Genomic DNA, 24,309 nt, shown 5'->3' on the forward strand with positions numbered 1-24,309 from the left:
CCAAGGCAGGTACCAGAAAAGGCAGGAACGTCCGTGGCAAAGACGGATCACCAGAGCACACGCTGTCACCTGCCCTGCGTGTAGCAACCTGACCCACCCAGGTGTCACGTACCTCGCTCAGCCCAGCTTCGGCCATTTCCTGCCCTTCCAGAGGAAGCAACGAACTGGAGTGACTGGGACATTTGATTCCACTACCTGCGAAGGCCAGGAGGGAGAATTTTAGAAGGGAGAAAAAAGATCACTCGGCCCTGTCACTGTTGGGGTGACCAGACGCAAAGTAGGTTTCCTGACCCTTTACGAACTGCGTACAAGAGGGAGTGGTAGCAAAGGCAGAAGTGGGGAAAGGGACCCTCTTCAAACTCCCTCTCCTGCACAGATGTGAACGTTCCACAAGCCCTGTCTTGCTCTTGCTTGGCTCCACTTCACTCTCTCTCCCACCAACCCTGGTTTTTCCACCCCCACCAGTCAGCCCAGTGCCACCTCCAGGTTTTGGAGGGTCCTTGAGCAAGGCACCCTCACTGCCCCCCACCCCCACCGAGTCTACCTTCTCACTGCCATTGTCACCGGCTGCGCTTGCTCCTCTTCCTCCTCATGGCTCCCACTTGCTTGCTTGACAGGCAGCGCGCCAGTGAGGAAGTAGGCCAGGAGGCCCCTGCTGGGGAGCGGGCCCTCAGCAAGTGCCCAACCATGCCTACCTTTGATGACGGCTGTGACCCAGTCAGTTTTCTCAATGCTCAGTAGTCATTGGGCTGGTTGGGGGGGGGGGTCCCCCCTTATGGATCCTCCTAAATATTATTTGTACCTCTGCAAACCTTGGGGTTCCCTCAAGCCTGCCGATACTTCCCTCTTGTGTGAGGATGATGCCGTTTTGGCTACACAAGGGTCCCCCCTCACAGAACGGAGTTTGCGAATTTGTAGGTTTGATGACTAGATCAGGATTATGCAAAGAGAGGCCATGCTTGTGTAGAAGAGATAATTTCAGGTAGTACACCTGTTCTCATCCACTGCATGGTTGCCATAATTCCCTCTTCCACAAGACTGCTAAAAGGTACAGGAGCCCCAGCCTTCTCTGTTGTGGCCCCCCAGTTACAGAACACTCGGCCTGGAGAGGCCTGCCTGGCACCCACATTGTTATCTTTGGGGGACGAGATCAAAACTTTTTTTATACTCCCGGGCTTTTTAACCTTCTATAGTTTTGATATTTATGACATTTTCATTCAATTAACATCACTGAAGTATTGTTTTTTTTTTAAAGGACTGTTTCTGTCAGTCAGGTTGTACTTTAACTCTATGTGACACTATTGTGCTTGTTCTGTTAGTTCAGAGAATATTAGTTCGGCCCTCCAGATCTTTTAGCCTACAGCTCCCATTATCCCTCACTAGGCTGGCTAGGGCCGATGGGCGTTGTAGGCCAAACATCTGAAGGGTCACAAGTTGCCCGCTCCTGTGTCACTTGATATGAGTCACTGTTTGTGCTGGGTTTTTATTTCCTGGATTCTGGTTTACTTGACTGTACTTTTGATTTCTGTTTTAACTGGGTGACCACACGTGAGAGGACCTTCCCTGCAGCGGTCTCACACCTTTGGAACAAGTTGCCATCGGAGGTCCGCCATGCTCTGTCATCGCAGGCTTTTAAGAAGGTCCTGAAAACATATTATTTTACTGTGGCATGACTGCTGTTGTTACTGTTATTGCCAGTGGGGTTGTTGCTGGTTTTATTGTTGAATTTTATGGTAGCTTTTATTGCTATTTTATATTTTATGTTTTTATTGCTGTTAATATTTTAACTGTTTTTATGTATTTCATTGCTGTAAGCTGCCTGGGGAAGGCTTCTTCCCTGAAAAGGCGGCCAAGAAATGAGAACACTTGTTATAGAGCAGGGGTGCAGAACCAATACCAGCCTGAGGGCTGCATTCCATTTCAGAGAAGCTCTGGGGGCATTCCAGTGGTGGGCGGAGCTGAAGGCCACGAGGGTGGGGCCAAAACACCAAAAATATCAGCTTCAAGCTCTTAATGCGAGTAACTAAGCCTTTGGGGAGGCATTTTAAGGCGCAGTCCATGGCTGGCTGGGGCATGCTGGGAATTGTAGGCCTTTTTCTGTCTAAACACACATAGGATTATGCCCTTAACCTCTTAGAGCAAGGGAAAAAGTTCAAAAGCTGGAAAACCACCAAACAATCAGGAAAGAGATGGGGTCAGGAGAAAGGCATGGCCTCCTGGGGAACCCATCCGGATTGGTTCCCCGGGCAAACTGGCTTTGTCCTGCAGGCCTGAGGTTCTGTACTCCTGCTGTAGAGTGTCTCACAAATATATCAAATCAATAAATATGTAGATGAATAAATTTCCTTCTGGCCGTGATATCAATGAAATACATTGTTCACAGATAGAAGTGAAAATGATTTGGAGCCCAAGTCATGTGCAGTTCTGTCTTTTACTCTTCAGCGTTGCTTTTTGAAACTGAATGGCACCATTTAAATCTTCTTCTCTTTTTTTTAAAGCTTGTTAGAAAATTGACCCAATTTGGGGAACATACGTAGAAAATCAAGGCAGAGCCTTCCATGCAGAAAAGGTGAGATGAGCTGTTTTTAGCAGTTTGTGAAAGTCTTTTGAAATAAAAATGCTTATTAATCTCTCTGCTTTCCATGGGCAGTAAGAGCAACTAGGTGCAATTAATAATAATAATAATAATAATAATAATAATAATAATAATGCCAAACATACTGTCTCCCCAAGACTTGCTTCAATTTCATTCCACTTTTATTGTTTATTACACCAGGTTATTACAATATCACCAAGAAAAATATCCAATGTATTACAAAAGTAAAAGTGAACAAATTAAACATAGATCAGAGGAAATGATTAATAAATCAAAAGCTCACAAATTCAATCTAAAGATAAAATTCCATAATTCGGCTTTGCAGGTTTTATCAAAGTGGCTGTTAACCAAACCAAAGGCTGGCTCTAACTCTCGTAGGGGCAGAAGTCCAGGACTTCCCTGCCCCCCAACCCTCCAGAGCAGTTGCGGGGAGGGGGAAATCCGTTCCACCTGTGGTTCTCTCCTGCTGGCAGAACGACATAACTGGATACAACCCCTAGGATAAAATAAACTATGCTAAAATTTAAAATGTTAGAGAGATCCTAAGGTCCCTGGGTGAGCATCCGAGGGACCATAGAATGGCTCAGAAAGCACCTTCCAAGGTCGGAGACAGCACCCTGACCTCAGAAGGGGGAATCAGAGATCTGAATCCCTCCCCACCCCCTCACAGCCGGCACGGAGTGAACCACACTAGCTGCCTCTCCAAAGTTTGAAAATAAACCTCGGAGAGGGGGGAAACGGGGCACTCCGGTGGGCAGGGAGGGGAGGAGACTGGAGAGCCCAGGATATGAGTTATCCTGAGCCACCTCCTCCAACCTCCTTCCCTTCCCCTCCAAAGTGCCCTTGCTAGATGGGCTGGAAAGCCCATATAGTGAAAATAAAGGAGATCAAAAGATGGGGTGGCAAAGATTGCCTCCGCAGCTCCTCCTCAGCCCAGCAGGACACAGGAATCTCAGAAGCCTCTGAGTTCCGAGCCTTCGGAGAAGCGAGGGTGCAGTCCATAGGACGGTGCCCTTAGCAATCGAACTTCTCCAGTGTAACCTTGTATGTCTGCCTTATAAAGTCCAGCACAGACCTTAGCTAGTGACATTAAGAAAGTAGCAATTCTTCTCTAAATCTTTATGCGTTATTGAAGAGCAAGAAGTTTATCTTCTGGCAAACTGACCAGCTCGTTCCATTTTTTTTAGCAAGTCAACTGGTGCAGCTGTCCGATCCCCTGAGCTGCATGTGCCAGAAGTCCCTCTTCCACAAGCCTGATTAACAGTTCACATCTGGTCATTGTAAAAAGTCCCAGAAACAACAAAGATGCAGAACAGTTACTAACTAAGTGAATCCTCAGTGAAAGAGGGTGCGGTGTAGTGGTTAGAGTGTCAGACTGGGACTCAGGAGATCCAGTTCTAGTCCCCACTCAACCTTGAAGCTCCCTGGGTGACTTTGGGCCAGTCGCAGACATTCAGCCTAACCTACCTCACAGGGTTGTTGTTGTGAGGATAAAATGGAGAGGAGGAGGACCATGTGAGCCCCCTTGGGTTCCTTGCAAGAGGAAAAAAGGCGGGATATAAATGTAATGAGAAGTAAATAAATAAATCTGTACCCAGCAAACTGATCTCTCCAGCACTGTTCTGCTTGGCTTCTTTGTAGATCTGTCCCTGTGCAGCATCCAAGGGCTCTTCCTCTACACTCAGGGAACCCACACATACCTCCTGCAGTGGTCCCTGAAATAGGAAGGACGATCCCATTCAGAACAAGGATAAAGAACTAGTTGTGTTATAAGGATTCTGCACCCCTAAACCCGATTCCCTTTTGGATATACTTCGAGGAACTGTTTTTGGCAAATAAAGCTCCCTGTGGCTTACCAGTTCTCAGGAGGAGGGTTGAGACCCAGTGAGCTAAATAACTGTGAATAGCAATGACAGCTGCCAACTTTTGTTCCCACTGGCCATGCTGACTGGGAATGATGGGCACTGTAGTCCGACACATCTGGAGGGCACCAGGCTGGGGAAGACTGACTTATACCCTGGGAAAAGCTACACCTATAGATTTTCTACTCCAGCATGCAGCTAGCTGTTAAGCCATGGTCACCCTACCAGAAATCAGAAGTTGGGAACTGAGGTTGCCAACTTTTCAACTGGCCCCCGCAACTGCCTCGGTAACAGCAGTTTGCCCTACAGCAAATAGTAAGTGACCGTGTTTTGCTCCAAGCCATTTAAAGCTTCACCTGCCAGTTTCTGCAAATCAAACTTCTGTTAGAGAAACAGGAACGGGCCAAGCCGTTTTTTTCCTGGGCAAGCTGGCAACCTGAGTGGCAAATCTAAACCTACTTTGCAGGGCTGCCATGAGGCTAAGTGGGATAAGTACTGCAAATGGAAAGCTGCTAGAGGAATGATAGACAAGGCTCAACATTAAATGTTTTCTGGAAGCCATCCTTAACAAAAGGTCATTAATGCTGATTGCTTGTCCATAGCAGTTATATATGGTGGCTGATTTTGGATAGGAAATGAATCTATGGCCATGCTGGCTAGGAATGATGGAAGCTGTAGTCCAACACATCTGGAGAGCACTAGGCATGGGAAGGCTGCTCTAAGGACATTCACTGGACCAAATTAAACTGTTGTGGAAGGTTTCAACCTTTGCTATGTGTTAACAATTCTATCCATTTCTAACTATGATGCCAGCCACTCAACCTACATTCTGGGTTGTGAAAGAGCCTCTGGAGAGGAAAACCTCACCTGCCATTTCCCTGTTTCAGCCTCTCGCTGGCTCATCAGGAAATCCTCCACCAGGGCCACTGCTTGGGCACAGGTTTCTGGGCCTCCTTCCCGGATCCAGCTCTGGATCTCCAGTGGCAAGACAGCCAGGAACTGCTCCAGGATCAGCAGCTCCAGGATCTCCTCCTTGCTGTGTCTCTCTGGCTTCAGCCACTGGTGGCAAAGCTCCTGGAGCTGACTATAAACTCTTCGAGGGTCCTCAATCTCCTGGCAGCAGAATTGCCTGAACAGCTGGCGCTGCATCTCCATTCGCAGGGCATCCCCGCGCAAGATGGCGGCCTTCACTTTCCCATAGTCCTCCTGATCTCCAGTTTCCAGGATGCTGAAGGCCTGTTCAGCTACTCCACTGAGAGCTGGCCGGAGCCGGGCTGCCCACTCTCCTCTAGGCCACTGACAGGCTTCAGCCACTTGCTCGAAGGAGGCCAGAAAGGCCTTGGCATCATCCCATGGGGCCATCTCTGACATCACTGAGTTTCCCCATCCCGCGTGAATGGGCTGCAGTGTCTTCAGGAACTCCTGCCATTGGGCTTCCCAGCGCTGTTGCATCCCCTTGGATGGTTCCCCTTTGCCCTCCTGCAATGCTCTCCACCCTGGTCGCTCCGTCATATATTCCAGCTGAACTGCACCGGTGGTTCTTCCTACCAAGTCTGCTCTGACTTCTAGTTCTGGGCCTGCAGAGTTTTGCTCCTTCATCACTTTCACTGCTCGCTTGACACCTGCCAGTCTAGGTGTAGTGGTGACCTTTCCGGAAGGCGGATTCTTGGCAAAACCTTTGTTCTCAACCCCCTGAAGTCTTGCTAGAACCACAGAAGAGGAAAAGACCCAACTTCTGCCTTCTTGGTGGGTTTTCTAGCACTCCAGTGGGATGAGTATTACTTGGAGAGAGAAGAGCTGCAATTGTCAGGTGCTTCCAGTAGTCCAGGGTTACTCTCTGGGGGCATTCCTGAGGTGACAGGGGAGTTCCTTCCTGTTTAAAAAACACACAATGGAATGATTAAATCATAGGGAGTGACGGGGGAGGGAGGAATGGGAGTCAAGCAGGGGGAGGGGCCATAGGTCCATAGCAGAGCACCTGGTTTACTTGCAGAAGGTCCCAGGTTCGATCCCCAGCATCTCCAGGTAGGGCTGGAAAAACCCCTGCCTGAAACCCTGGAGAGCCGCTGCCAGTCAGTGTCGACAAAACTGGGCTAGATGGACCCATGGTCTGACTTTCTATGAGACAGCTTTCAAAACTTTTCCTGCACTGAGCAGGGGGTTGGACTCGATGGCCTTGTAGGCCCCTTCCAACCCTACTGTTCTATGATTCTATGAAATACATTCTCATAAACCCCAATATGAAGAGCCTATTTGTGTATGTCACTATGTGGGTCCAAAGAGAGAGACAGGGTGGTTAAGAAGCAGAGCCATAACCTGGAAATCCAAGTTCAAAACTCACCGCAAGCACAAATACAACAGCAGGTTTGAGGCAAGGCCACTCTTCCCTTCCAACAGGATAAAAAGCGAACAAAACATACAATTCTAAATAAACCATATTCTCCATTACATCACAGCACCTTCTTCTCTGGCAGCAGGCCAAGTATGCTAAACCATTTTCCTCAGGGCCGGCCTCTGAACAACTATCCTTCATAGAAGGACTTCATAAACACGTTCTTTTTCTTTTGCTTCTTGGTGGTTTACTCAGGGTTGGTTTGATATGTGGAGAAGGCAGGGAAGGATGATTGTATTTAAATGGCTGTGGTGTGGCAAGCAAGCAAAGGGACAGAAAAAGGGGCCCTGTATATGGTGACAGGATTCTAAGGAGACACATGTTTAAGGCCACCAGCATATTTATATAGCATTCAAAGTGCTTCAGGTATGTTATCTCAATAATGCTTCAAGCACCCTGTCAGGTAGGATGGTATTAATGCACCCATTTTGCACATGGGTGACTGAGGCTGAGATTGCTGAAGCGTACCTAGTAAGTGCATGGCTGAAAAATGAGATTTCAACTAGGGGCTTCCTGGTTCATCTCTTGGTCTCTCAGGGAGCAATCCTATGTGTGTTTGAACAGAAAAAAGTCCAACAGCTCCCAGCACTCCCCATACATCACGCTACATGTAATGCAAACTCACTTTAAAAAATTAGAACTTAAATCTTGCAAGGGCTTCTGTGGCATGGAGCACCTCCCCTCAGATAAGGCAGGGGTCCCTGATGGAATGCCCTTCGCTCTTTCCTCATAATTTAGGAGCCCCCAACTCCTTGGTGATTTTAGGGTGCAATCCTATGCATGTTTAGACAGAAAAAAGTCCAACAGCTCCCAGCATTCCCCAGCCATGGGAGTTGTAGGACTTTTTTTCTGTCTAAACACGCACAGGATTGTACCCTTAGCCTCTCACTTCTTATAGTGAATCTTATACATGTCTACACAGAGGTATGCCCCACTAAGTTCAATGGGACTTGCTCACAGGTAGGTGTGTATAGGATTGCTGTCTCAGTCTTTCAAGTGCCACAAGATTCTCTTTTGCATCTGCCGTAACAAACTCGCACGGCTACCCACCCCCCATGCCCAAAAAGGAAATGCAAAGACAAACATTTCTGCTCTTTCAGACTCATATTTTCAATGATATACATGCATTTTTTTTGTTTAAGCTTATCAGAAAATTGCCCTGGAAATGTGTCCTGCAATACATGTGAGGAGACTCGGAAGCTAAGCAGGGTCAGCCCTGGTTAGTACTTGCATGGGATTCTGCCTGGGAATCAGGCTTCCTGCATCGAGCAGGGGGTTGGACTCAGTGGTCTTGTAGGCCCCTTCCAACCCTATGCTTCTATGAGTTCTATGAGAAATGGACTGTCCTGCATTATTAGCCCATGTTGTAGATTGAGGGGTGGGCAGGAGACAGAGAGGCTTGTGTCAACTTTGTAACACAGTCTGCTTATTATTCCCATATTACAGATTGAATGTGGGATTGGGTCTGATAACTCAGAGTGGGAAAGGTAGAGAGGCTTATAACAAGCCTGTAGTGTAGGCCACTGTTAATAAATCCTTATTACAAACTGGGGTGGGGGGGAGTATAGAAGCTGCTTCGGACAACCCTTTATTGCTTATTCTATTTATATCCATGTATCATAATCTTGCAAGATGATGCTGTCAAGGTGATGAATGCCATATGCCAGCAAATTTGGAAAACACAAGAATGGCCAACAGATGGGAAAAAATCAACTTATATCCCCATACCAAAAAAGGGAAGCACCAAAGAATGTTCAAACTATCGAACAGTGGCACTTATTTCACATGCCAGTAAGGTAATGCTGAAGATCTTGCAAGGTAGACTCCAGCAATTCATGGAACGAGAATTGCCAGATGCACAAGCTGGGTTTAGAAAAGGCAGTAGAACTAGAGACCAAATTGCCAATATCCGCTGGATAATGGAGAAAGCCAGGGAGTTTCAGAAAAACATCTATTTCTGTTTTACTGACTCTTCTAAAGCCTTTGACCGTGTGGATCATAACAAATTGTGGCAAGTTCTTGGTGGTATGGGGATACCAAGTCATCTTGTCTGCCTCCTGAGGAATCTGTCTAACGACCACGTAGCAACAGTAAGAACAAACCACGGAACAACAGACTGGTTTTAAGATTGGGAAAGGAGTACGGCAGGGTTGTATACTCTCGCCCTACCTATTCAACCTGTACGCAGAACACATCATGCGATGTGCTGGGCTTGATGAAGCCAAGGCTGGAGTTAAAATCACTGGAAGAAACATTAACAATCTCAGATACGCAGATGATACCACTTTGATGGCTGAAAGCGAGGAGGGGCTGAGGAACCTTATGACAAAGGTGAAAGAAGAAAGTGCAAAAGCTGGGTTGCAGTTAAACCTCAAAATAACCAAGATTATGGCAACCAGCTTGATTGATAACTGGCAAATAGAGGGAGAAAACGTGGAGGTGACAGACTTTGTCTTCCTAGGCGCAAAGATGACTGCAGACACTGACTGCAGCCAGGAAATCAGAAGACGTTTTCTAATCTTGATAAAATAGTTAGGAGCAGAGACATCACACTGACAACAAAGGTCCACATAGTTAAAGCAATGGTATTCCCCATAGTAACCTATGGCTGCGAGAGCTGGACCATAAGGAAGGCTGAGCCAAGGAAGAGAGATGCTTTTGAACTGTGGTGCTGGAGGAAAATTCTGAGAGTGCCTTGGACTGCAAGAAGATCAAGCCAGTCCATCCTCCAGGAAATCAAGCCAGACTGCTCACTTGAGGGAAGGATATTAAAGACAAAACTGAAGTACTTTGGCCACATAATGAGAAGACAGGATACCCTGGAGAAGATGCTGATGCTAGGGAAAGTGGAAGGCAAAAGGAAGAGGGGCCGACCCAGGGCAAGATGGATGGATGATATTCTGGAGGTGACGGACTTGACCTTGGGGGAGCTGGGGGTGGCGACGGCCGACAGGAAGCTCTGGCGTGGGCTGGTCCATGAAGTCACAAAGAGTCGGAAGCGACTGCACAAATAAACAATTATCATAATAAATGAAATGAAATATCCCACCTCTCCCCCAAGAAGCTCAAGACAACACACAATTCCCTGCCTTAAAAAAAACAACAACTCACAACAACCTTGTGAGGTAGGTTAGGCTGATTGAGAGTGACTGGTGCAAGGTTACCCAGTGAGCTTCAAGGCTGAGAGTGAGTCTGAACCCAGGTCTCCTCGGTCCTAGGCCAACATTCTAAGTCACCCTCCCCAAACCTGATGCCGTCCAGATAAGTTGGACTGCAATTGGCTGGAACTGCTAGCTGGCAATTATAGGTTTTGCAGTCCAACAGATCTGGACAGCACCAAGTTGGGGCCACACTGCTCTAACCGCTATGCTGGCTCTCCTGTATTTATTTATTTGATTTACACCCTGCCTGTCCACCAAGGAAATGGTGCTCAAGGCTGCCCCACTCCCTAGTCTAATCTCATTATCCCCATACAGCTGGCAGAGGCTAACGTACAGCACAATCCTACACATGGAGAGCCAGTGTGGTGTAATGGTTAGTCGGACCTGGGAGACCCGGGTTCTAGTCCCCACTCAGCCATGAAGCTCACCGGGTGGCTTTGGGCTAGTCACAGACTCTCAGCCCAACCTACCTCACAGGCTTGTTGTGAGGACAAAATGGAGGGGAGGAGGACCATGTAACCACCTTGGGTTTCCTGCAAGAGAAAAAAAAAGCAGGATATAAACGTAATAAATAAATAACGGGAGCCCACATGGTACAGCGATTCAAGAGTTGGGCTAGGTCTGGGGAACGCCAAGTTCGGATCTCCACCTGGCCACAAAGCTCTCTGGGAGGCCTTGGGCCAGTCCCCCTCTCAGCCTAATCCACCTCGCAGGGCTGTTGTGAGGGCCACTCCATAAGCGAGCGTCGCCTCAGCAGGAGGGCCTTTGTGCTCAACGGGACTCGCCCCCAGGACGGCGCGTGTGCGGTCAGGAATCGCAGCCTCCAGGTTTGCCGGCCCGCCCCACGCGTGGCGCTCCTGCCCCCAACGATGACAGCAACAGAGCTGCCCAACCATACCGGGAGCGACGAGGAGGCCGGTGTGACCCTCGGCTGGCGGGATTTTTCTCTCTCGGCTGTTCAGCTCCGTTTGGGCGGCTGCGCGGGCAGTCCAACTGGGATGCCCGCCGGACACCCTCCCTGGACGGCGAGCAGTGGGCGGCGGCAGGTCCTCCGGGCGGCGGCAGGTCCTCCGGGCGGCGGCAGGTCCTCCGGGCGGCGGGCCCCCACCTTCCCTCCCTGCGCTCCGGCGGTGGGTTAATGGCGGCGGCGCCGCAGAGGCAAGACAGGCTTCGCACGACCGCCCCCTCCTGGACGGCTCCGCTTCCGCAACCGCCGCCATTGAATCCCCGACGACGGGAAAAGGAGGAGCAGGAAGCCGAGCGCGAAGGGTGGGATGTGCCGGAGCCGCAGCCGCCCCGCTGCCCGTCTTCCAGCAAGCCGCCCTAGGCTCGGGATCCTTGTTCGATTTTCCACCCCACCCGGAGGAGAGAAAGCCGGCAAGCCGAGGACCGCACGGGGCTCCTCGTCCTTCGCGGTAGGATTGGGGAGTTTCACCGAGCTCTGTTGTTATTGTGGCAAAAGCTCCACGTGGCTGGAGCGGGGCTGTCCTTTTGGGCAGCAATCCTAGGCATACACACCGAGCTGGGAGAGGTGAGCCTCCTTGCACACAATAGTACTTACTTCTGAGTCAGCAGCAGGGCCCCAAGTGGGAGGGGCGGGACCACAGGTCAGTGGGTAGAGCCCCTGCTTCGCATGCGGACGGTCCCAGGTTCGATCCCCAGGTAGGGCTGGAAAAACTCCTGGCTGAAACCCTGGAGAGCCACTGCCAGTCAGTGTCGACAGTACTGGGCTGGATGGGCCCTTGATCTGACCCAGTACAAGGCAGTTTCCTAGGTTCTACCCCTTGCCTTCTCTCCCTCCTTTTCTCTCCCAATGCGCTGCTGGGTGAGGGATAGCCGTTCTTGCAAGACGTCTGAACTCCTGGCTTGCAGAGGTCTTCTGAAATTTTGCTGAGGGCCCAAGGTTGCCCACCCCGTTCTTATGGCCAGATGCAGATAAATAACTGGGGTTCCTGTGCCTTTAATAGTTGTGCAGAAGAGGGAATTTCAGCAGGTGTGGCTTGCCTGACAAGATTCCCTCTTCTACACAAGTATATGCAGGAGCCCGGTCCTCTTTTGCGTCTAGCCACCCTGTCCAGTAACTGCTATTTAGAGAGAGCCTAACATGTGCTGGTAACATGTAGCCCCCGTGACTAGTAGCCAAGAATAGCCTTGTTCCCTATGTATTAGTCTAATCTCCCTTTGAAACCATACTCTCCTTCTAAAGCAGGAGTGCGGAACCTCTTGGCCAGACTCGGTTTCAGAGAAGCGCTCAGGGACTGTATTCCCGTGCTGGGTAGGACAGAAGGCAAGGCAGCGGGGTCAAAGATACAAGAAATATCAGTGTATTGTAATAAATAATAAAATGAGCTACATTTCTATAGTGCCCCATAGCTAAAGCTCTCTGGGCAGTTCACAAAAATATATTGTAGCTTAAGCTACGATATGCTGGTATTATTTGTATTTTTTTTACTTTGCCCCTTTAGCAACCCCTTTTGCCCTCAACCCCACTGTGAAGGATTGCTGGAACTAATCCCAGCCTTCCTGCAAGGTAGGGCTGCTCTGGAACTAATTCCAACTCTCTTGCAAGGTAGGACTGGCCAAACCCAGCCTTCATGTCCCCCAAACTACCCTGTAGCCACCCTCCTAGGCCAAGAGGCACTGAAATTAGCACTGAGATCATGCAGAGAAAATCAAACCAACTAAAGGTTGGATAAATATTTATTAAAGTAAAGAAGAGGGTAGAGGGAAAGGGAAAAATGGAAGTAGCAAGTTGCACAAGAGGGCACAAAACCAAATTACTAGATATATACATAGAGCTTTATAAACACACACCCAGCAAAATAATAAAGCTATTTGGCCTATCCTTAACATATTTCAGTATGGGCCTTCCAGGATAGCAACCAGCTGTCAGCAGGTCCAGACCCACCAGGACGAAGGGAGACCCCATGCCTTTACTTCAGCTCTCTTTTAAAGCCCAGCCCTGGCAACCCAGGACAGATTTGCCCATAGTGAATCACTGGCTCAGCCCCTGGGTGGGCCACCCTGGCCTCCGAGGAGACTGGAACTCCCCACCAATTCCAGCTGTTGTCACTGCAGTTTGCAGGGACAGCGCAAAGGGCCCGAGGAACCTCTAGATAACCTCCTATTCCAGGTGGTTGCATTAGACAGGACAACACAGCCTAATCTCAGGATGGAAAACAGGCTGTTGTTCTTGACTCCCACCCACCGCTGGAATGTGGCCCCTGAGAGCTTCTCCAAAATTGAATTTGGCCCTTGAATTGAAAGAGGTTCCCCACCCCTGGATTAAAGGGTAAAAAAAAAACTAGCATACTTTGGTGGGTGTCAGCTCTAGAATCTTATATTCCATTACTTGGCAGTAAACCCCACTGAACGTAATGGGATTTACTTATGAGTAGACATCTTTAGGATTGCACTGTAAGTGATTTTAACCTGGTGGCTAAGAGGCCAAGAGGTGAATCAGGAAGCCCTGTGTTCAAATTTCACCTCAGCCATATATACTTACTACATAGCCTTCACTAATCTCTCAGCCTCGGTCCCCCATCTGCAAAATGGGTATATTAATACCATCCTACATGGCAGGGTGCTTGTTATCATTGAGATAACATATTTGAAGCACTCTGAATACTGTATTAATATGATAATAATCTTAAGCATAGAATCCAGACTCCATATGCTGAACCTCTTTTTCTTCTCCATTGATTCCTTCCATCTGCATCCCCATGTTTGCCACGCTATGCCCATTCAAATACAATCATCCTTGCCTGCCATCGAGAGGCAAAAGAAAGAGAATGTCTTTAAGGCCTCCCATAAGAGGTAGCTGATAAGAGGCAACAGGCTCTACTTGCAAGTGTATTGTTTCTATTTTGTCTTTATCTTTTAGGAAGGGAAGGTTGTCTTTGACTGAAGCCTTCTGCTGAATTTCTGCTTAAATGGGGGATTTGAACCAGAGACTCTGAAGTTCATGGCTCAGTCTCTTAGCTACCCTCTCTCTTCCTGAACCCACATAGTGATGTACACAAATGGGCCCTTTATACAGAGGATTATGTGAACACATTTTTGAGGTTTTCTAAAACCTTCTATTGCATCTCTTTAGCTCAGCAAGACTCTCCCCTTTCAACTTGGGAATACCTCCCAGGACTGGCCTTGGACCTCTGGGAACCTCTGATCCTTGTAGCACTTTTGTCACCAAGCAGATCTCATCCACTGTGAGTCTTCCTCTGTGGGTGCTATAAGACCAATCAAGAAAGCCAAAGCTGGGTGTGTTCCTTCTCTGACTTTATAGCAAGACTTCAGAGATCTGAGAGCAAAGATTTTGCCAGGATTCAATCATTACTTGCTCTCAAGTCTAGATTTCACTGGTTATAGCCAGGAGCCGAAGGGATGAAGGAGAAAAAATTTGCAGGCCCAGACTTAGAAGAGGGACAAGAAGGAGCAGGAAAAGCCACCAGTGCATTTCATCCTGAATATATGATAAAGCGACCAGGGTGGGGAATTTCACAAGAGGGCAAAGGAGAACCATCCAAGGGGATGCAACAGCATTGGGAAGCCCAATGGCAGGAGTTGCTGAGGACACTGCAGCCCATTTACACAGGAGGAGGAAACCCATTGATGTTGGAGACTGCTCCATGGGATGATGCCAAGACCTTTCTGGCCTCCTTTGAGCAGGTGGCCAAAGCCTGCCGGTGGCCTAGAGGAGAGTGGGCGGCCCGGCTCCTGCCAGCACTGAGTGGAGAATCAGAGGAGACCTTTCAAAGCCTGGAAGCCAGCGATCAAGAGGACTATGGGAAAGTGAAGGCCGCCATCTTGCGCGGGGAAGCCCTGAGAATGGAGGCACAGCGCCAGCACTTCAGGCACTTCTGCTGCCAGGAGATTGAGGACCCGCGAAGGCTTCACAGCCAGCTCCAGGAGCTTTGCTGCCAGTGGCTGAAGCCAGAGAGACACAGCAAGGAGCAGATCCTGGAACTGCTGATCCTGGAGCAGTTCCTGGCCAGCCTGCCGCCAGAACTGCAGAACTGGATCCGAGCAGGAGGGCCGGACACCTGCTCCCAGGCGGTAGCCCTGGTGGAGGACTTCCTGATGAGCCAGCGAGAGGCCGAGGGAGGGAAGTGGCAGGTAAGATTTTATTATTTCATTCCCTAAGAGGACACAGAATGTGAATTAGGTTGTTGGAACCATCTGCAGTTATTCCGTTAAAAATGGATAACCTGTTGCAAAGGCTGAAAGCCTCTGGGCTAGCTTAGCATCATCTGCTGAACACCATTCCAAATAAGAGCATTCTTAGTGCTTCCAGAAAGTGCTTGAATCGGGGAAAGTTCCATGCTTGTAGTACTGCCATACACCATGCTTATCTTTGCACTATTATCATTATATTTAACTTTTTTAATTTAATGTAGTTATATCCTGCCTTATTGCAGAATATTTGAAGGAAGCAAAATTTATGGTTAAGCAATTAAACTTGTATAATATATATTTTCATTTCTTATTGTACATGTTCATCAATTTATGAGAAGAAGAGACAGTACCACACATGGAACCACCACACGTGGAACTACTATTAAACTCTAGAACAAACCATGGGTTTCAGGGTGGGTTGTAAACTACCCCAGCCACCCACCCTCTCTGGGTTTGGGCTTCATAACAACCTGCTCCAGGTGAGGGTAATTATTGTAATGAGGCAGTCCACAACCAGCATGCATGGGCAGGGTAAATAAGCCACAGTGGCTTATTTTCCCTCCATGATCATGTGAACCCGGTAAGTGGCTGGGTTCACACAACACGCCAACCCACACTCAGTGGCTGAGTGTGAGTTGTTTGTTGAACTGTGGGTTAGCATGTTGTCCAAACCCAGGGCATTTTCTGCAGGGTGGCTTGTTAACCACCCTGAACAACCCAGCAACAAACCTTGGTTCAATGTGGCTTTTTCAAGAAAAACAAGCCACACTGCGTGGTTAACAAACCACCCTGCAGAAATTGTCCTGGGTTCAGACAACACACTAGCCTGTGGTTCAACGAACAACCCACAGTTCAAAACAACCCCCACTCAACAACGGAGTGTGGGTTAGCATGTTGAGTGAACCCAGCCATTTATTTCCCTTATCGCCACAACAGCCCTGTAAATGAGATTAAGTTTGCTACTTTTTATTTTGAGGAGGACAATTGTGCTTTAAGAGCTTCATCACAGGGTAAAACTAACAGGTGCCGCCCTTCACCGTGGTGGAAAACAATGCAGCACCCCCTGAAATTCTGCAAGTTCTGCAGAGGAACCATGTTGGGGCGGGGAGCAATAATTCTATATGTTATCCACATTTAATTGGCCTGGGAATAACCTCATGAGAACTAGTGAGCTACTGAGATCTTTTTTTGGCAAAAGCAGCGCCTTGAATTACACTCACAAGCGAATAAGATTGAAGGGAACAGAATGTGCCATTTGCCCATAGCAGTTACCCCCCCAACCATGTTCTCAGTCGGATTATCCTCCCTGTTTCAGGGGCCACTGAAGGAGGAGTGTGTGGGTTCTCTGGATGCAGAGGAAGAACCTTTGGGGGCTGCCGAGGGACAGATCTATGAAGAAATCAGGCAGATTGATGACAGCTCATTCCCTCCCCCTGAAGGACAGGGAACGGATCAAACTGGTCTGAGAGAGGTATGTGATATTCTGGTGAGTCAGTTTCTTATGTGCAAAGTTGCGAGTATATACAAGTCAGGGTGGCATATGTGATCTTGGCTGCTTCCTTTGGATGCGGACCCAGCTCGGTGGTATGTGCTCACCTTAAAATAGTTGGGAGAAGGTTTAAAGCAGGGGTGCAGAACCTGTTTACCCTGAGGGCCAAATTCAGTCTCAGAGAAACTTGGGGGGGGGCATTCCATTGGCAAAGAGGGAGGGGCCAAAATACCAAAAGATACCAGATTATTTTAGTGGAAAGCTCTTATTCCCAGTAATTAAGCCTTAGGAGAGGCATTTCAACCTTTTAGAGTGGGGCAAAAACCTGCAGAAAAGTTGGGAAACCTCCAAATGATTGGTGACTGGGGGGAAAGGGGGTGGGGCCAGGCAAAGAAGGCATGGCCTCCTGGGGAACCCCAGAGGGCCTGATTGGGACCATGGGCCTGAGATTCTACACCCCTCCGGGAGAGAGCGGAGGACAGGAAGGCCTGGCATGTTATGGTCCATGGGGTCACGAAGAGTCGGACATGACTCAACGACTGAACAACGACGACATGCTCCCAAACTGAACATCGCAGGCAGCAACCTGTGTTCTCAAATACCGGGCACTGTAAAGAAGAAAAAATGAGAAAAAGTAAATTTTGGGGTGGTGAGGCAAATCACTGTAATGTGATGCATGTTGGGGCAAAAAATCCCAAATTCAAGTATAACCTGATGGGATCTGAGCTAGCGGTGACTGACCAAGAACGAGATCTTGGGGTAGTGGTGGATGGCTCGATGAAAATGTCGACCCAGTGTGCAGCTGCTATTAAAAAAGGCAAATTTCATGTTAGGCATAATTAGGAAAGGGATGGAAAATAAAACTGCCAAGATCATCCTGTCCTTATGCAAATCTATGGTGCGACCACACCTGGAATTCTGGTCACCGCACCTAAAACGGATATTGTAGACTTGGAAAAAGTGCAGGAAAGGGCAACTAAAATTATCAAGGGGCTGGAGCAACTTCCCTATGAGGAAAGGTTACAACATCTGGGATTGTTTAGCTAAGAAAAAAGGCAAGTAAGGGAAGACTGAGGTGTACAAAATTCTGCATGGTGTGGAGAAAGTGGATAGGGAGACCTTTTTCTCCCTCTCTCTCATAATACTAGAACCCAGTGGGGTCATCCCATGGAGCTGATTGGTGGGAGACTCAGGACAGATAAAAGGAGGGACTTCTTCACACAGCATTGGATGGCTTCAAATTAATGGAGGATAATGCTATCAGTGTCTACTAGTCCTGAGGGCTATATGTTTCCTCCAGGCTCAGAGGCAGTATGCCTATGTACACCAGTTTCTGGGGGACATGGGCAGGAGAGTGCCTCTGCACTCCTGTCCTGCTTGTGGGTTTCCTGTCGGCAACTGCTTGACCACCATGTGAACAGAATGCTGGACTAGATGTACCCTTGGTCAGATCCGGCACATCTCTTCTTATAATCTTATGTTCCGTTGTTTCACTGAATATTTATCAGTGGGCTGAGAATTGTAAATTGAACAGTACTGGGGTTTGGCACAAGTGTGTGATGTTTTACCATAACACTGTTTTTTCTCCGTCAAAATCTGACCAGGAGAGGGTGGCTGTCTTTTTTTCCTGTTTGCAGGGCTCTGTGAACTTGAAGGAAACAGGCATGTATTTGCAGATAGTCAAGCGAAGTCTGACTCGGCCAGGCCAACAGACAATGGTTTGGAAAGTCCTGCAGGATGATGGTGAGAATGGAGGTTCTTTGGGTAAGGAGTTCTTCTGCTCAAGTCCAGTAAATCCAGTAAACATCAGCCAGTCCGATTTGGCATTTGAATCATCACTAACATTTTAGAATATCGCCATCTCAGTCCATCCACATTTAATATTATGAATTTTTTTAACTCCAGTAATGGAAAATATTTTTTATATATTTTCTCCACTGAACAAGATATGTCAGCTTCCAGCAACTAATACCACCCCAACATTTGTTAGGAATTATTACAACGTTTTGTGGTATGTTGCTGTACTGTGGAGGAGTTTTCGACTTTGCAGAAGTGGCACTGGATTCTTTCATTTAAAAAGTACATCAAGTTTTTAGCCCGGATGAGCATTAATAGTGTTAATTAATTGGTGCCTGAGGTGGTGCTCGGTGCTTTGCGATTTCAAAACCACAGCCCCAGATAAAAAAAAAGAGAGGGTTGACATGATCATGGGGATAGAAAGAAAGATGGTTGTAGCAGAGCAGGAAGTATCTGAAAAAGAAAAGCCAGGCCAAAGAGGTTACAAGCGTCTTGAAAACAGGTCACCAGTGCATGGGTAAAATTCTTCTCACTTTCTCTGCAGGTGATGAGAAGGAAAGTCAGCTTAAGATGGAGAATTGTCATGGTGGGGGAAATGAGACAGCGGACATACTCAGGGCAGCCCCACACATAAACCATGGGAATGTGCTGGAGACAGTGCACAAGCAAGGATGCAAGTCCAAACAGGAACAGGAAAAGCAATCAGTGGAGAGAGAGAATGGATGTATTAACCTCACGGAAGCTCTTACAGCTGCAGTTATCCCAAATTCCACATTGCATACAAGGGATAACATTCCCTTGTTCTCCAAGTTTGGTCGAAGGCATTGCTACAGGCCAGAACTCAATATGATATGTACCATGGAGGGCCATGATGAATGTCCCATGTCAGAGGAAAACTTCCAGCAGAATTCATTATTTGATCAACATCAGAGAACCATAAAGGGAGAGTGTAAATCTGAATTCTCCGAATATGAAGGAGGAGAGATTTTGAACACTCATCAGTGTAACCACACAGAACAGAAACCTCTTAATGAGTGTGGGAAGAGCTTTAGTTATACAACGCCACTAATGGGAAACCAAGGAATTCAAAGTGAAGAGAGACCGTATGAACATTCCCAACGTGGGGAAAGCTTCAATCAGAAAGAACATTTGATGAATCAGCAGCAGCTTCAGACCGGAGAGAAACTGCATGATTGTCCTATGTGCGGGAAAGTCTTCACTTCTAGAGAAGCAGTGACAAGACATCAGAGAATTCATACTGGAGTGAAACCGTACAAATGTTCTCAGTGCGGGAAATGCTTCAATCAGGGTGGATATTTGAAGATCCATCAGAGAATTCATACTGGGGAGAAACCGTACGGATGTCTGGAGTGTGGGAAAAATTTCAGTCGGAGAATGCACTTGATTGATCATCAGAGAATCCACACAGGAGAGAAACCATTCAAATGTGCAGAGTGTGGGAGAAACTTTTCTCGGAGAGATATGTTGACCAGACATCAGAGAAGTCACGGAGGACAGAAACCTCACAAATGTCCTGAGTGTGGGAAGAGTTTTGTTCGGAAAGATAAAATGAATAGGCATTGCAGGAAACAGCACTAACAGAGTGTGTGGTCGGCAGCTATATTTCCAGACAGCCATTGGGAGAAATGAGCCAGGGGCTTTCCACCAGCACATAACCTTCTACCATCATCTAAACTGGCTTCCCATCAGGATCTGTTGCCATAGATTCTCCTTTCTCCAGACCCCTTTAGCCTCTAGATTAGAATCCCCCCCCCAGTCCCAGCGTACACAAAAAGGGTTTAATAGAGAGCCAGTGTGGTGTAGTGGCTAGAGTGTTGGACTGGGAGTCGAGAGATCTGGGTTCTAGTCCCCACTCGGCCATGGAAGCATGCTGCGTGACTTTGGGTCAGTCATAGACTCTCAGCCTAACCTACCTCACAGAGTTGTTGTTGTGAGGCTAAAATGGAGAGGAAGAGGAGGATTACGTATGTCGCTTTGGGTTCCTTAAGGAAGGAAAAAAGTGGGATATAAATGCAATAAATAAATAATAGCAAATTTCAACATTAGTAGCCAATGAGCTAGTTAAGGCTATGATCCTAAGCACACTGACACAAAGCCCAGTGAGCCTTAGCTGGGCTTCTATTTAGTCAGTTTGGGATGAAAACATTTTTCCTCTTGTCCTTCTTCCTTCACAAGCCTTGGGAACTCCAGCCCAGGGAGTAATCTGGAATATCTGCAGCCTACAATATGCTGGTTCTGCAGTGCTAGTAGTCTGCAGTGTTCTAGTTATGTATACATAGGAATGTCTGAGAAATCTGCAACAGATTCAAATGAGTTCAGATTTCTGTGAATCCAAACTGCTGATTCTGCAGCAGACCGGCTTTGTCCAAGTCGCACAGACTTGCAAACTGGTTTTTTACTGGGGGGGGGGGGGGTTGCATAAATTTGCACTTGCGTAAGCGCGCCAAAATTCTCGTAGTCCCTAAAAAAAAAAAAAAAAAATTGGATTCCATCAATGAGCGGACAGTGGGACGAGACACCTGACAATCCTTGAACACAGACGAAGAAATGGATTTAACAAAATCCTTATATCCCTTGGCACCCCAGGGTGGGGGAAACACAGATCACCAGATATTTTGGACTTCAGCTCCCTCTGCCTCTGCCAGCATGGGTAATGGTCAGCAATGTTGGGAGTTGAAGTCAAAAACATCTTTATGCCCGCCCCTGATGTAAATCACAGAGAATCCTAAAGAGTATTCCATGGTGGTGGGAGACTTCCACCAAAAACTACACCTCCGTGCAAGTACGAAAATTTAGGTCTGCAAGAGATTGGGTAGGGAAGCATCCACCAGAGAGAGGACCAAATAAGATGTGCAAAAGAGAAGACTTCTGAATGAATTGACTTGTGTGAGAGAGTCATTGCAATTAACTCTCTCCGCCTCAGCTTTCCCCACTTACCACAGGTGGATAATATTTCTCACACCCTTCTCTGTCCACATATCGGTCAGTTTGTTTCTTCCTTCTTAGGGCAGGAAGCATTTACAGAGGAGTTTTTTAAATTTGAAAGCTTAACAGAAGAAATGAAATGTTTACTAATAAAACTACCCAAGTCTTAAAGAACATGAAGAACGTCTGTCTATGCTTCTGCTTTGTTTCTGTGTGTGTTGTGTGTGTGGGGGAGGTTAAAATACCACCCAGTCTCTCCAACTGCAACATATTTGATTTCAGCATTGCCCCCTATGAGTGATGCCGTTGCCCCCTTAAGAAGAGGCATGGACTAGACTTCAAAAACAAGGAAATCTGCTTTGCAGGAAAAAAAGGGCTCTTCAGCGATTGACTTCTATGGTTCCTCCTAAAAGGCACCATTTGGGTGGAATGATCATGACCAGAGATGGGGTAACTGCCCTGCCCTGTGCATCTCTGTGGGACAAGGCCCGTTTGGAGGAGATTGGTCACCACAGCCGAATTCCATTTCAGAGAAGCTCAGGGTGGTGGGGCTCATTCCAGGGGCGGATGAGGCCAAAAGCAAAGAGGATGTTGGTGATTGGGCGGATTAAAAGTATAATAAAAAGGGGGTGGGGCAAAACACCAAACAGCCCCAGCATATTTTAGCCTAAAGCTCTTCCTGCCTGTAACTAAACCTTAGGAGAGGCATTTCAGCCTTTTAGAGTAGGGGGGAAATCTGCACAAAAGTCAGGAAGCCGAACGATTGATGGTTGCAGGAGAGGGGTGGGGCCCTTTGGGGGGAAATGTTCAAGGGCTTTTTGAACACTACGACTCCTCCTAACACCAGCCTGCCATTTCACCCACTCCAGTCTGGTGCGGTTCCTGGGAGCATGTTGTGAGATGAGGAGTTTGGACAGGAGAGGGTCAATGGAGCCAGAGAGACTTCTGGAGACTACCTGAATAGCCTTGACAAACTTGGCAGGCATCTCTTTGCTCTCTTAGGGAGTTGGGCTGATTGCTCTCAATAGCAGGACCTTCTTTAAGTCTTCTGAAAGGCTAGGAAATATCTGAACCAGCCAAGGAGCATGTAATGTAGGTGTCTGGGTGTGGAAAGGAACAACGGAAACTGCATTTGGGGGGGTGCGGGTGGAAAGTAAGACAGACTGGAAGAGAGAGACAAGACTCTAAGACACCCTGTTAGGCCTCATCTGGAGTACTGTGTCCAGTTCTGGGCACCACACTTTAAGAAGGATGCAGACAAGCTGGAGAGGGTTCAGAGGAGGGCAATGAAGATGATCAAGGGACTGAAAACAAAGCCCTATGAGGAGAGACTGAAAGAACTGGGTTTGTTTAGCCTTGAGAAGAGGATGCTGAGGGGAGATATGATAGAGCTCTTCAAGTACTTGAAAGGTTGGGGAGAGGATGCTCTGACTTGGATTCCTGCATTGAGCAGGGGGTTGGACTCGGCATTGTAGGCCCCCTCCAACCCTACTATTCGATGATTCGATGAAAAAACATTGTGGGGTGTTGGCTGTCTCTGGGATCTGGTGATGTGTAGCAGCAGACCTGGTTGTTGGTTGGAAAGTTTAAGCTCTGCCTGCACCTATGCTCAACCTGTATATTTGTAAATAAACGGGGATATTACAAAATGCCATAAGCAAAGCAGCAGTGCCACTGCTGGGCCCTGCTGGGTGGCAGTTTGAGGGCCCACAGCTCAGGAGCAGTACAGAGGGCCCCCAAACACCACTAGAAAGGTGGCAGCACAGCAGTGAACCAGGCTGCAGTTCACTGTACATGCCTCAGCAGCTGAGATTTCAGCCAAATTATCTTCCCTCAGAGCAAGAGTGTCAGGGAGCTCAGCAAGCCCCACCTGGGCCCCAGAAGGTGGCATCTGGTTCACTGAGCTCACTGCCACTCTTGCTCTGGGGGAAAATAAATGAAAATGGTGCACAGCTGCAGCTTCAGAGTCACTGCAGCTTCAGAGCCATTCTGCATGGTGTGGAGAAAGCGGATAGGGAGACATTTTTCTCCCTCTCTCATAATACTAGAACCCAGTGGGGTCATCCCATGGAGCTAATTGGTGGGAGACTCAGGACATATAAAAGGAGGGACTTCTTCACACAGCACAGAGTCAAACTATGGATTTCGCGACCATAAGACATAGTGATGGCCACTAAATTGGATGGCTTTAAAAGGGATTAGACAAATTCCTGGAGGAAAAGGCTATCAATGGCTACTAGTCTTGATGGCTATGTGCTACCTCCAGTACCACAGGCAGTGAGTCTATATGCACCAGTTGCTGGGGAACATGGGCGGGAGGGTGCTGTTGCACTCATGCCCTGCTTGCAGGTTCCCGTTCAACAGCTGATTGGCCACTGTGTGAACAGAATGCTGGACTAGGTGGACCTTTGATCTGATTCAGCAGGGCTCTTCTTATGTTCTTATGTTACTGTTATGCACCAGCCAGCCAGTGACTGCCTTATTCACTTTGCTTGCCTGCTACCCAGCCAGTGAGGGGAGGGGAGCCGAGCTCCCCCATCCACCCCCCCAGCTAGGCAGGATACGTTATAGATGAGAGAGAGTCCAGCCTTGAGCTATATGTGATGGGGACAGGCTGTGCATAGAGGCCAAAGTAATTGGGAAGAGCTTTCCCAAACTGGTACCCTCCATATGTTTGGACTTCAACTCCCATCAGCCCCATCCAGCATGGCCAATGGTCAGGAATGCTGAGAGCTGTTGTCCGAAACATCTTGAGGGCACCAGGTTGGGGAAGGCTGACATCTTCTGGAGGCGCCTAAGTTTTCCATCTCTGCAGTATGAGTGGGGAGAGGAGACGTCACCCAGGGAAACAAATGAATGATTTGGCCAGAGCCACGGCTCTCCTCCTGTAT

General features: G+C 48.0%; 2 protein-coding genes across 8 annotated transcripts in view; one reads left to right on the forward strand and one right to left on the reverse strand.

Annotated features, from left to right (window-relative positions):
• LOC146355969 (uncharacterized) overlaps nt 1-11,250 on the reverse strand; it is a 33,349-nt gene extending 22,099 nt beyond the window's left edge. Inside the window, exons 1-4 of the mRNA XM_084831340.1 lie at nt 10,910-11,250; nt 5,326-6,331; nt 4,191-4,311; nt 113-195 (exon numbers count right to left, since the gene is read on the reverse strand). Of these exons, the coding sequence (XP_084687466.1) occupies nt 113-195; nt 4,191-4,311; nt 5,326-6,057 (936 nt within the window). The 5' untranslated portion in view covers nt 6,058-6,331; nt 10,910-11,250. The remainder of the gene's footprint in view (nt 1-112; nt 196-4,190; nt 4,312-5,325; nt 6,332-10,909) is intronic.
• On the forward strand, nt 11,042-22,119 carry LOC146355970 (uncharacterized). 7 transcript variants are annotated; one of them, XM_084831509.1, is made up of 5 exons: nt 11,042-11,426; nt 13,895-15,126; nt 16,502-16,672; nt 18,313-18,439; nt 19,017-22,119. In XM_084831509.1, exons 2-5 carry the CDS (start codon nt 14,395-14,397, stop codon nt 20,069-20,071), a joined length of 2,085 nt encoding a protein of 694 aa, XP_084687635.1. In that variant the 5' UTR covers nt 11,042-11,426; nt 13,895-14,394; the 3' UTR covers nt 20,072-22,119. The 7 variants fall into 7 exon arrangements, with proteins under 7 accessions (XP_084687635.1, XP_084687636.1, XP_084687637.1 ...); XM_084831510.1 differs by having other exon boundaries at nt 14,108-15,126; XM_084831511.1 differs by having other exon boundaries at nt 11,043-11,542; nt 16,502-16,657.
• The last annotated feature ends 2,190 nt before the right edge of the window (nt 22,120-24,309 follow it).

Source organism: Heloderma suspectum, chromosome 2, assembly GCF_057233095.1.
Source record: "Heloderma suspectum isolate Gila_16-S chromosome 2, 16-S_ref, whole genome shotgun sequence".
In the NCBI taxonomy this organism is placed as follows: domain Eukaryota; kingdom Metazoa; phylum Chordata; class Lepidosauria; order Squamata; family Helodermatidae; genus Heloderma; species Heloderma suspectum.

What these genes read in the sequence shown, in the direction of transcription:
- LOC146355970 (XM_084831509.1), top strand. Translation starts at nt 14,395, where the DNA reads ATGAAGGAGAAAAAATTTGCAGGCCCAGACTTAGAAGAGGGACAAGAA. An exon ending in CCGAGGGAGGGAAGTGGCAG is followed by an intron (nt 15,127 to 16,501) that starts GTAAGATTTTAT and finishes TCCCTGTTTCAG; the next exon opens with GGGCCACTGAAGGAGGAGTG. An exon ending in GAGAGGTATGTGATATTCTG is followed by an intron (nt 16,673 to 18,312) that starts GTGAGTCAGTTT and finishes TCCTGTTTGCAG; the next exon opens with GGCTCTGTGAACTTGAAGGA.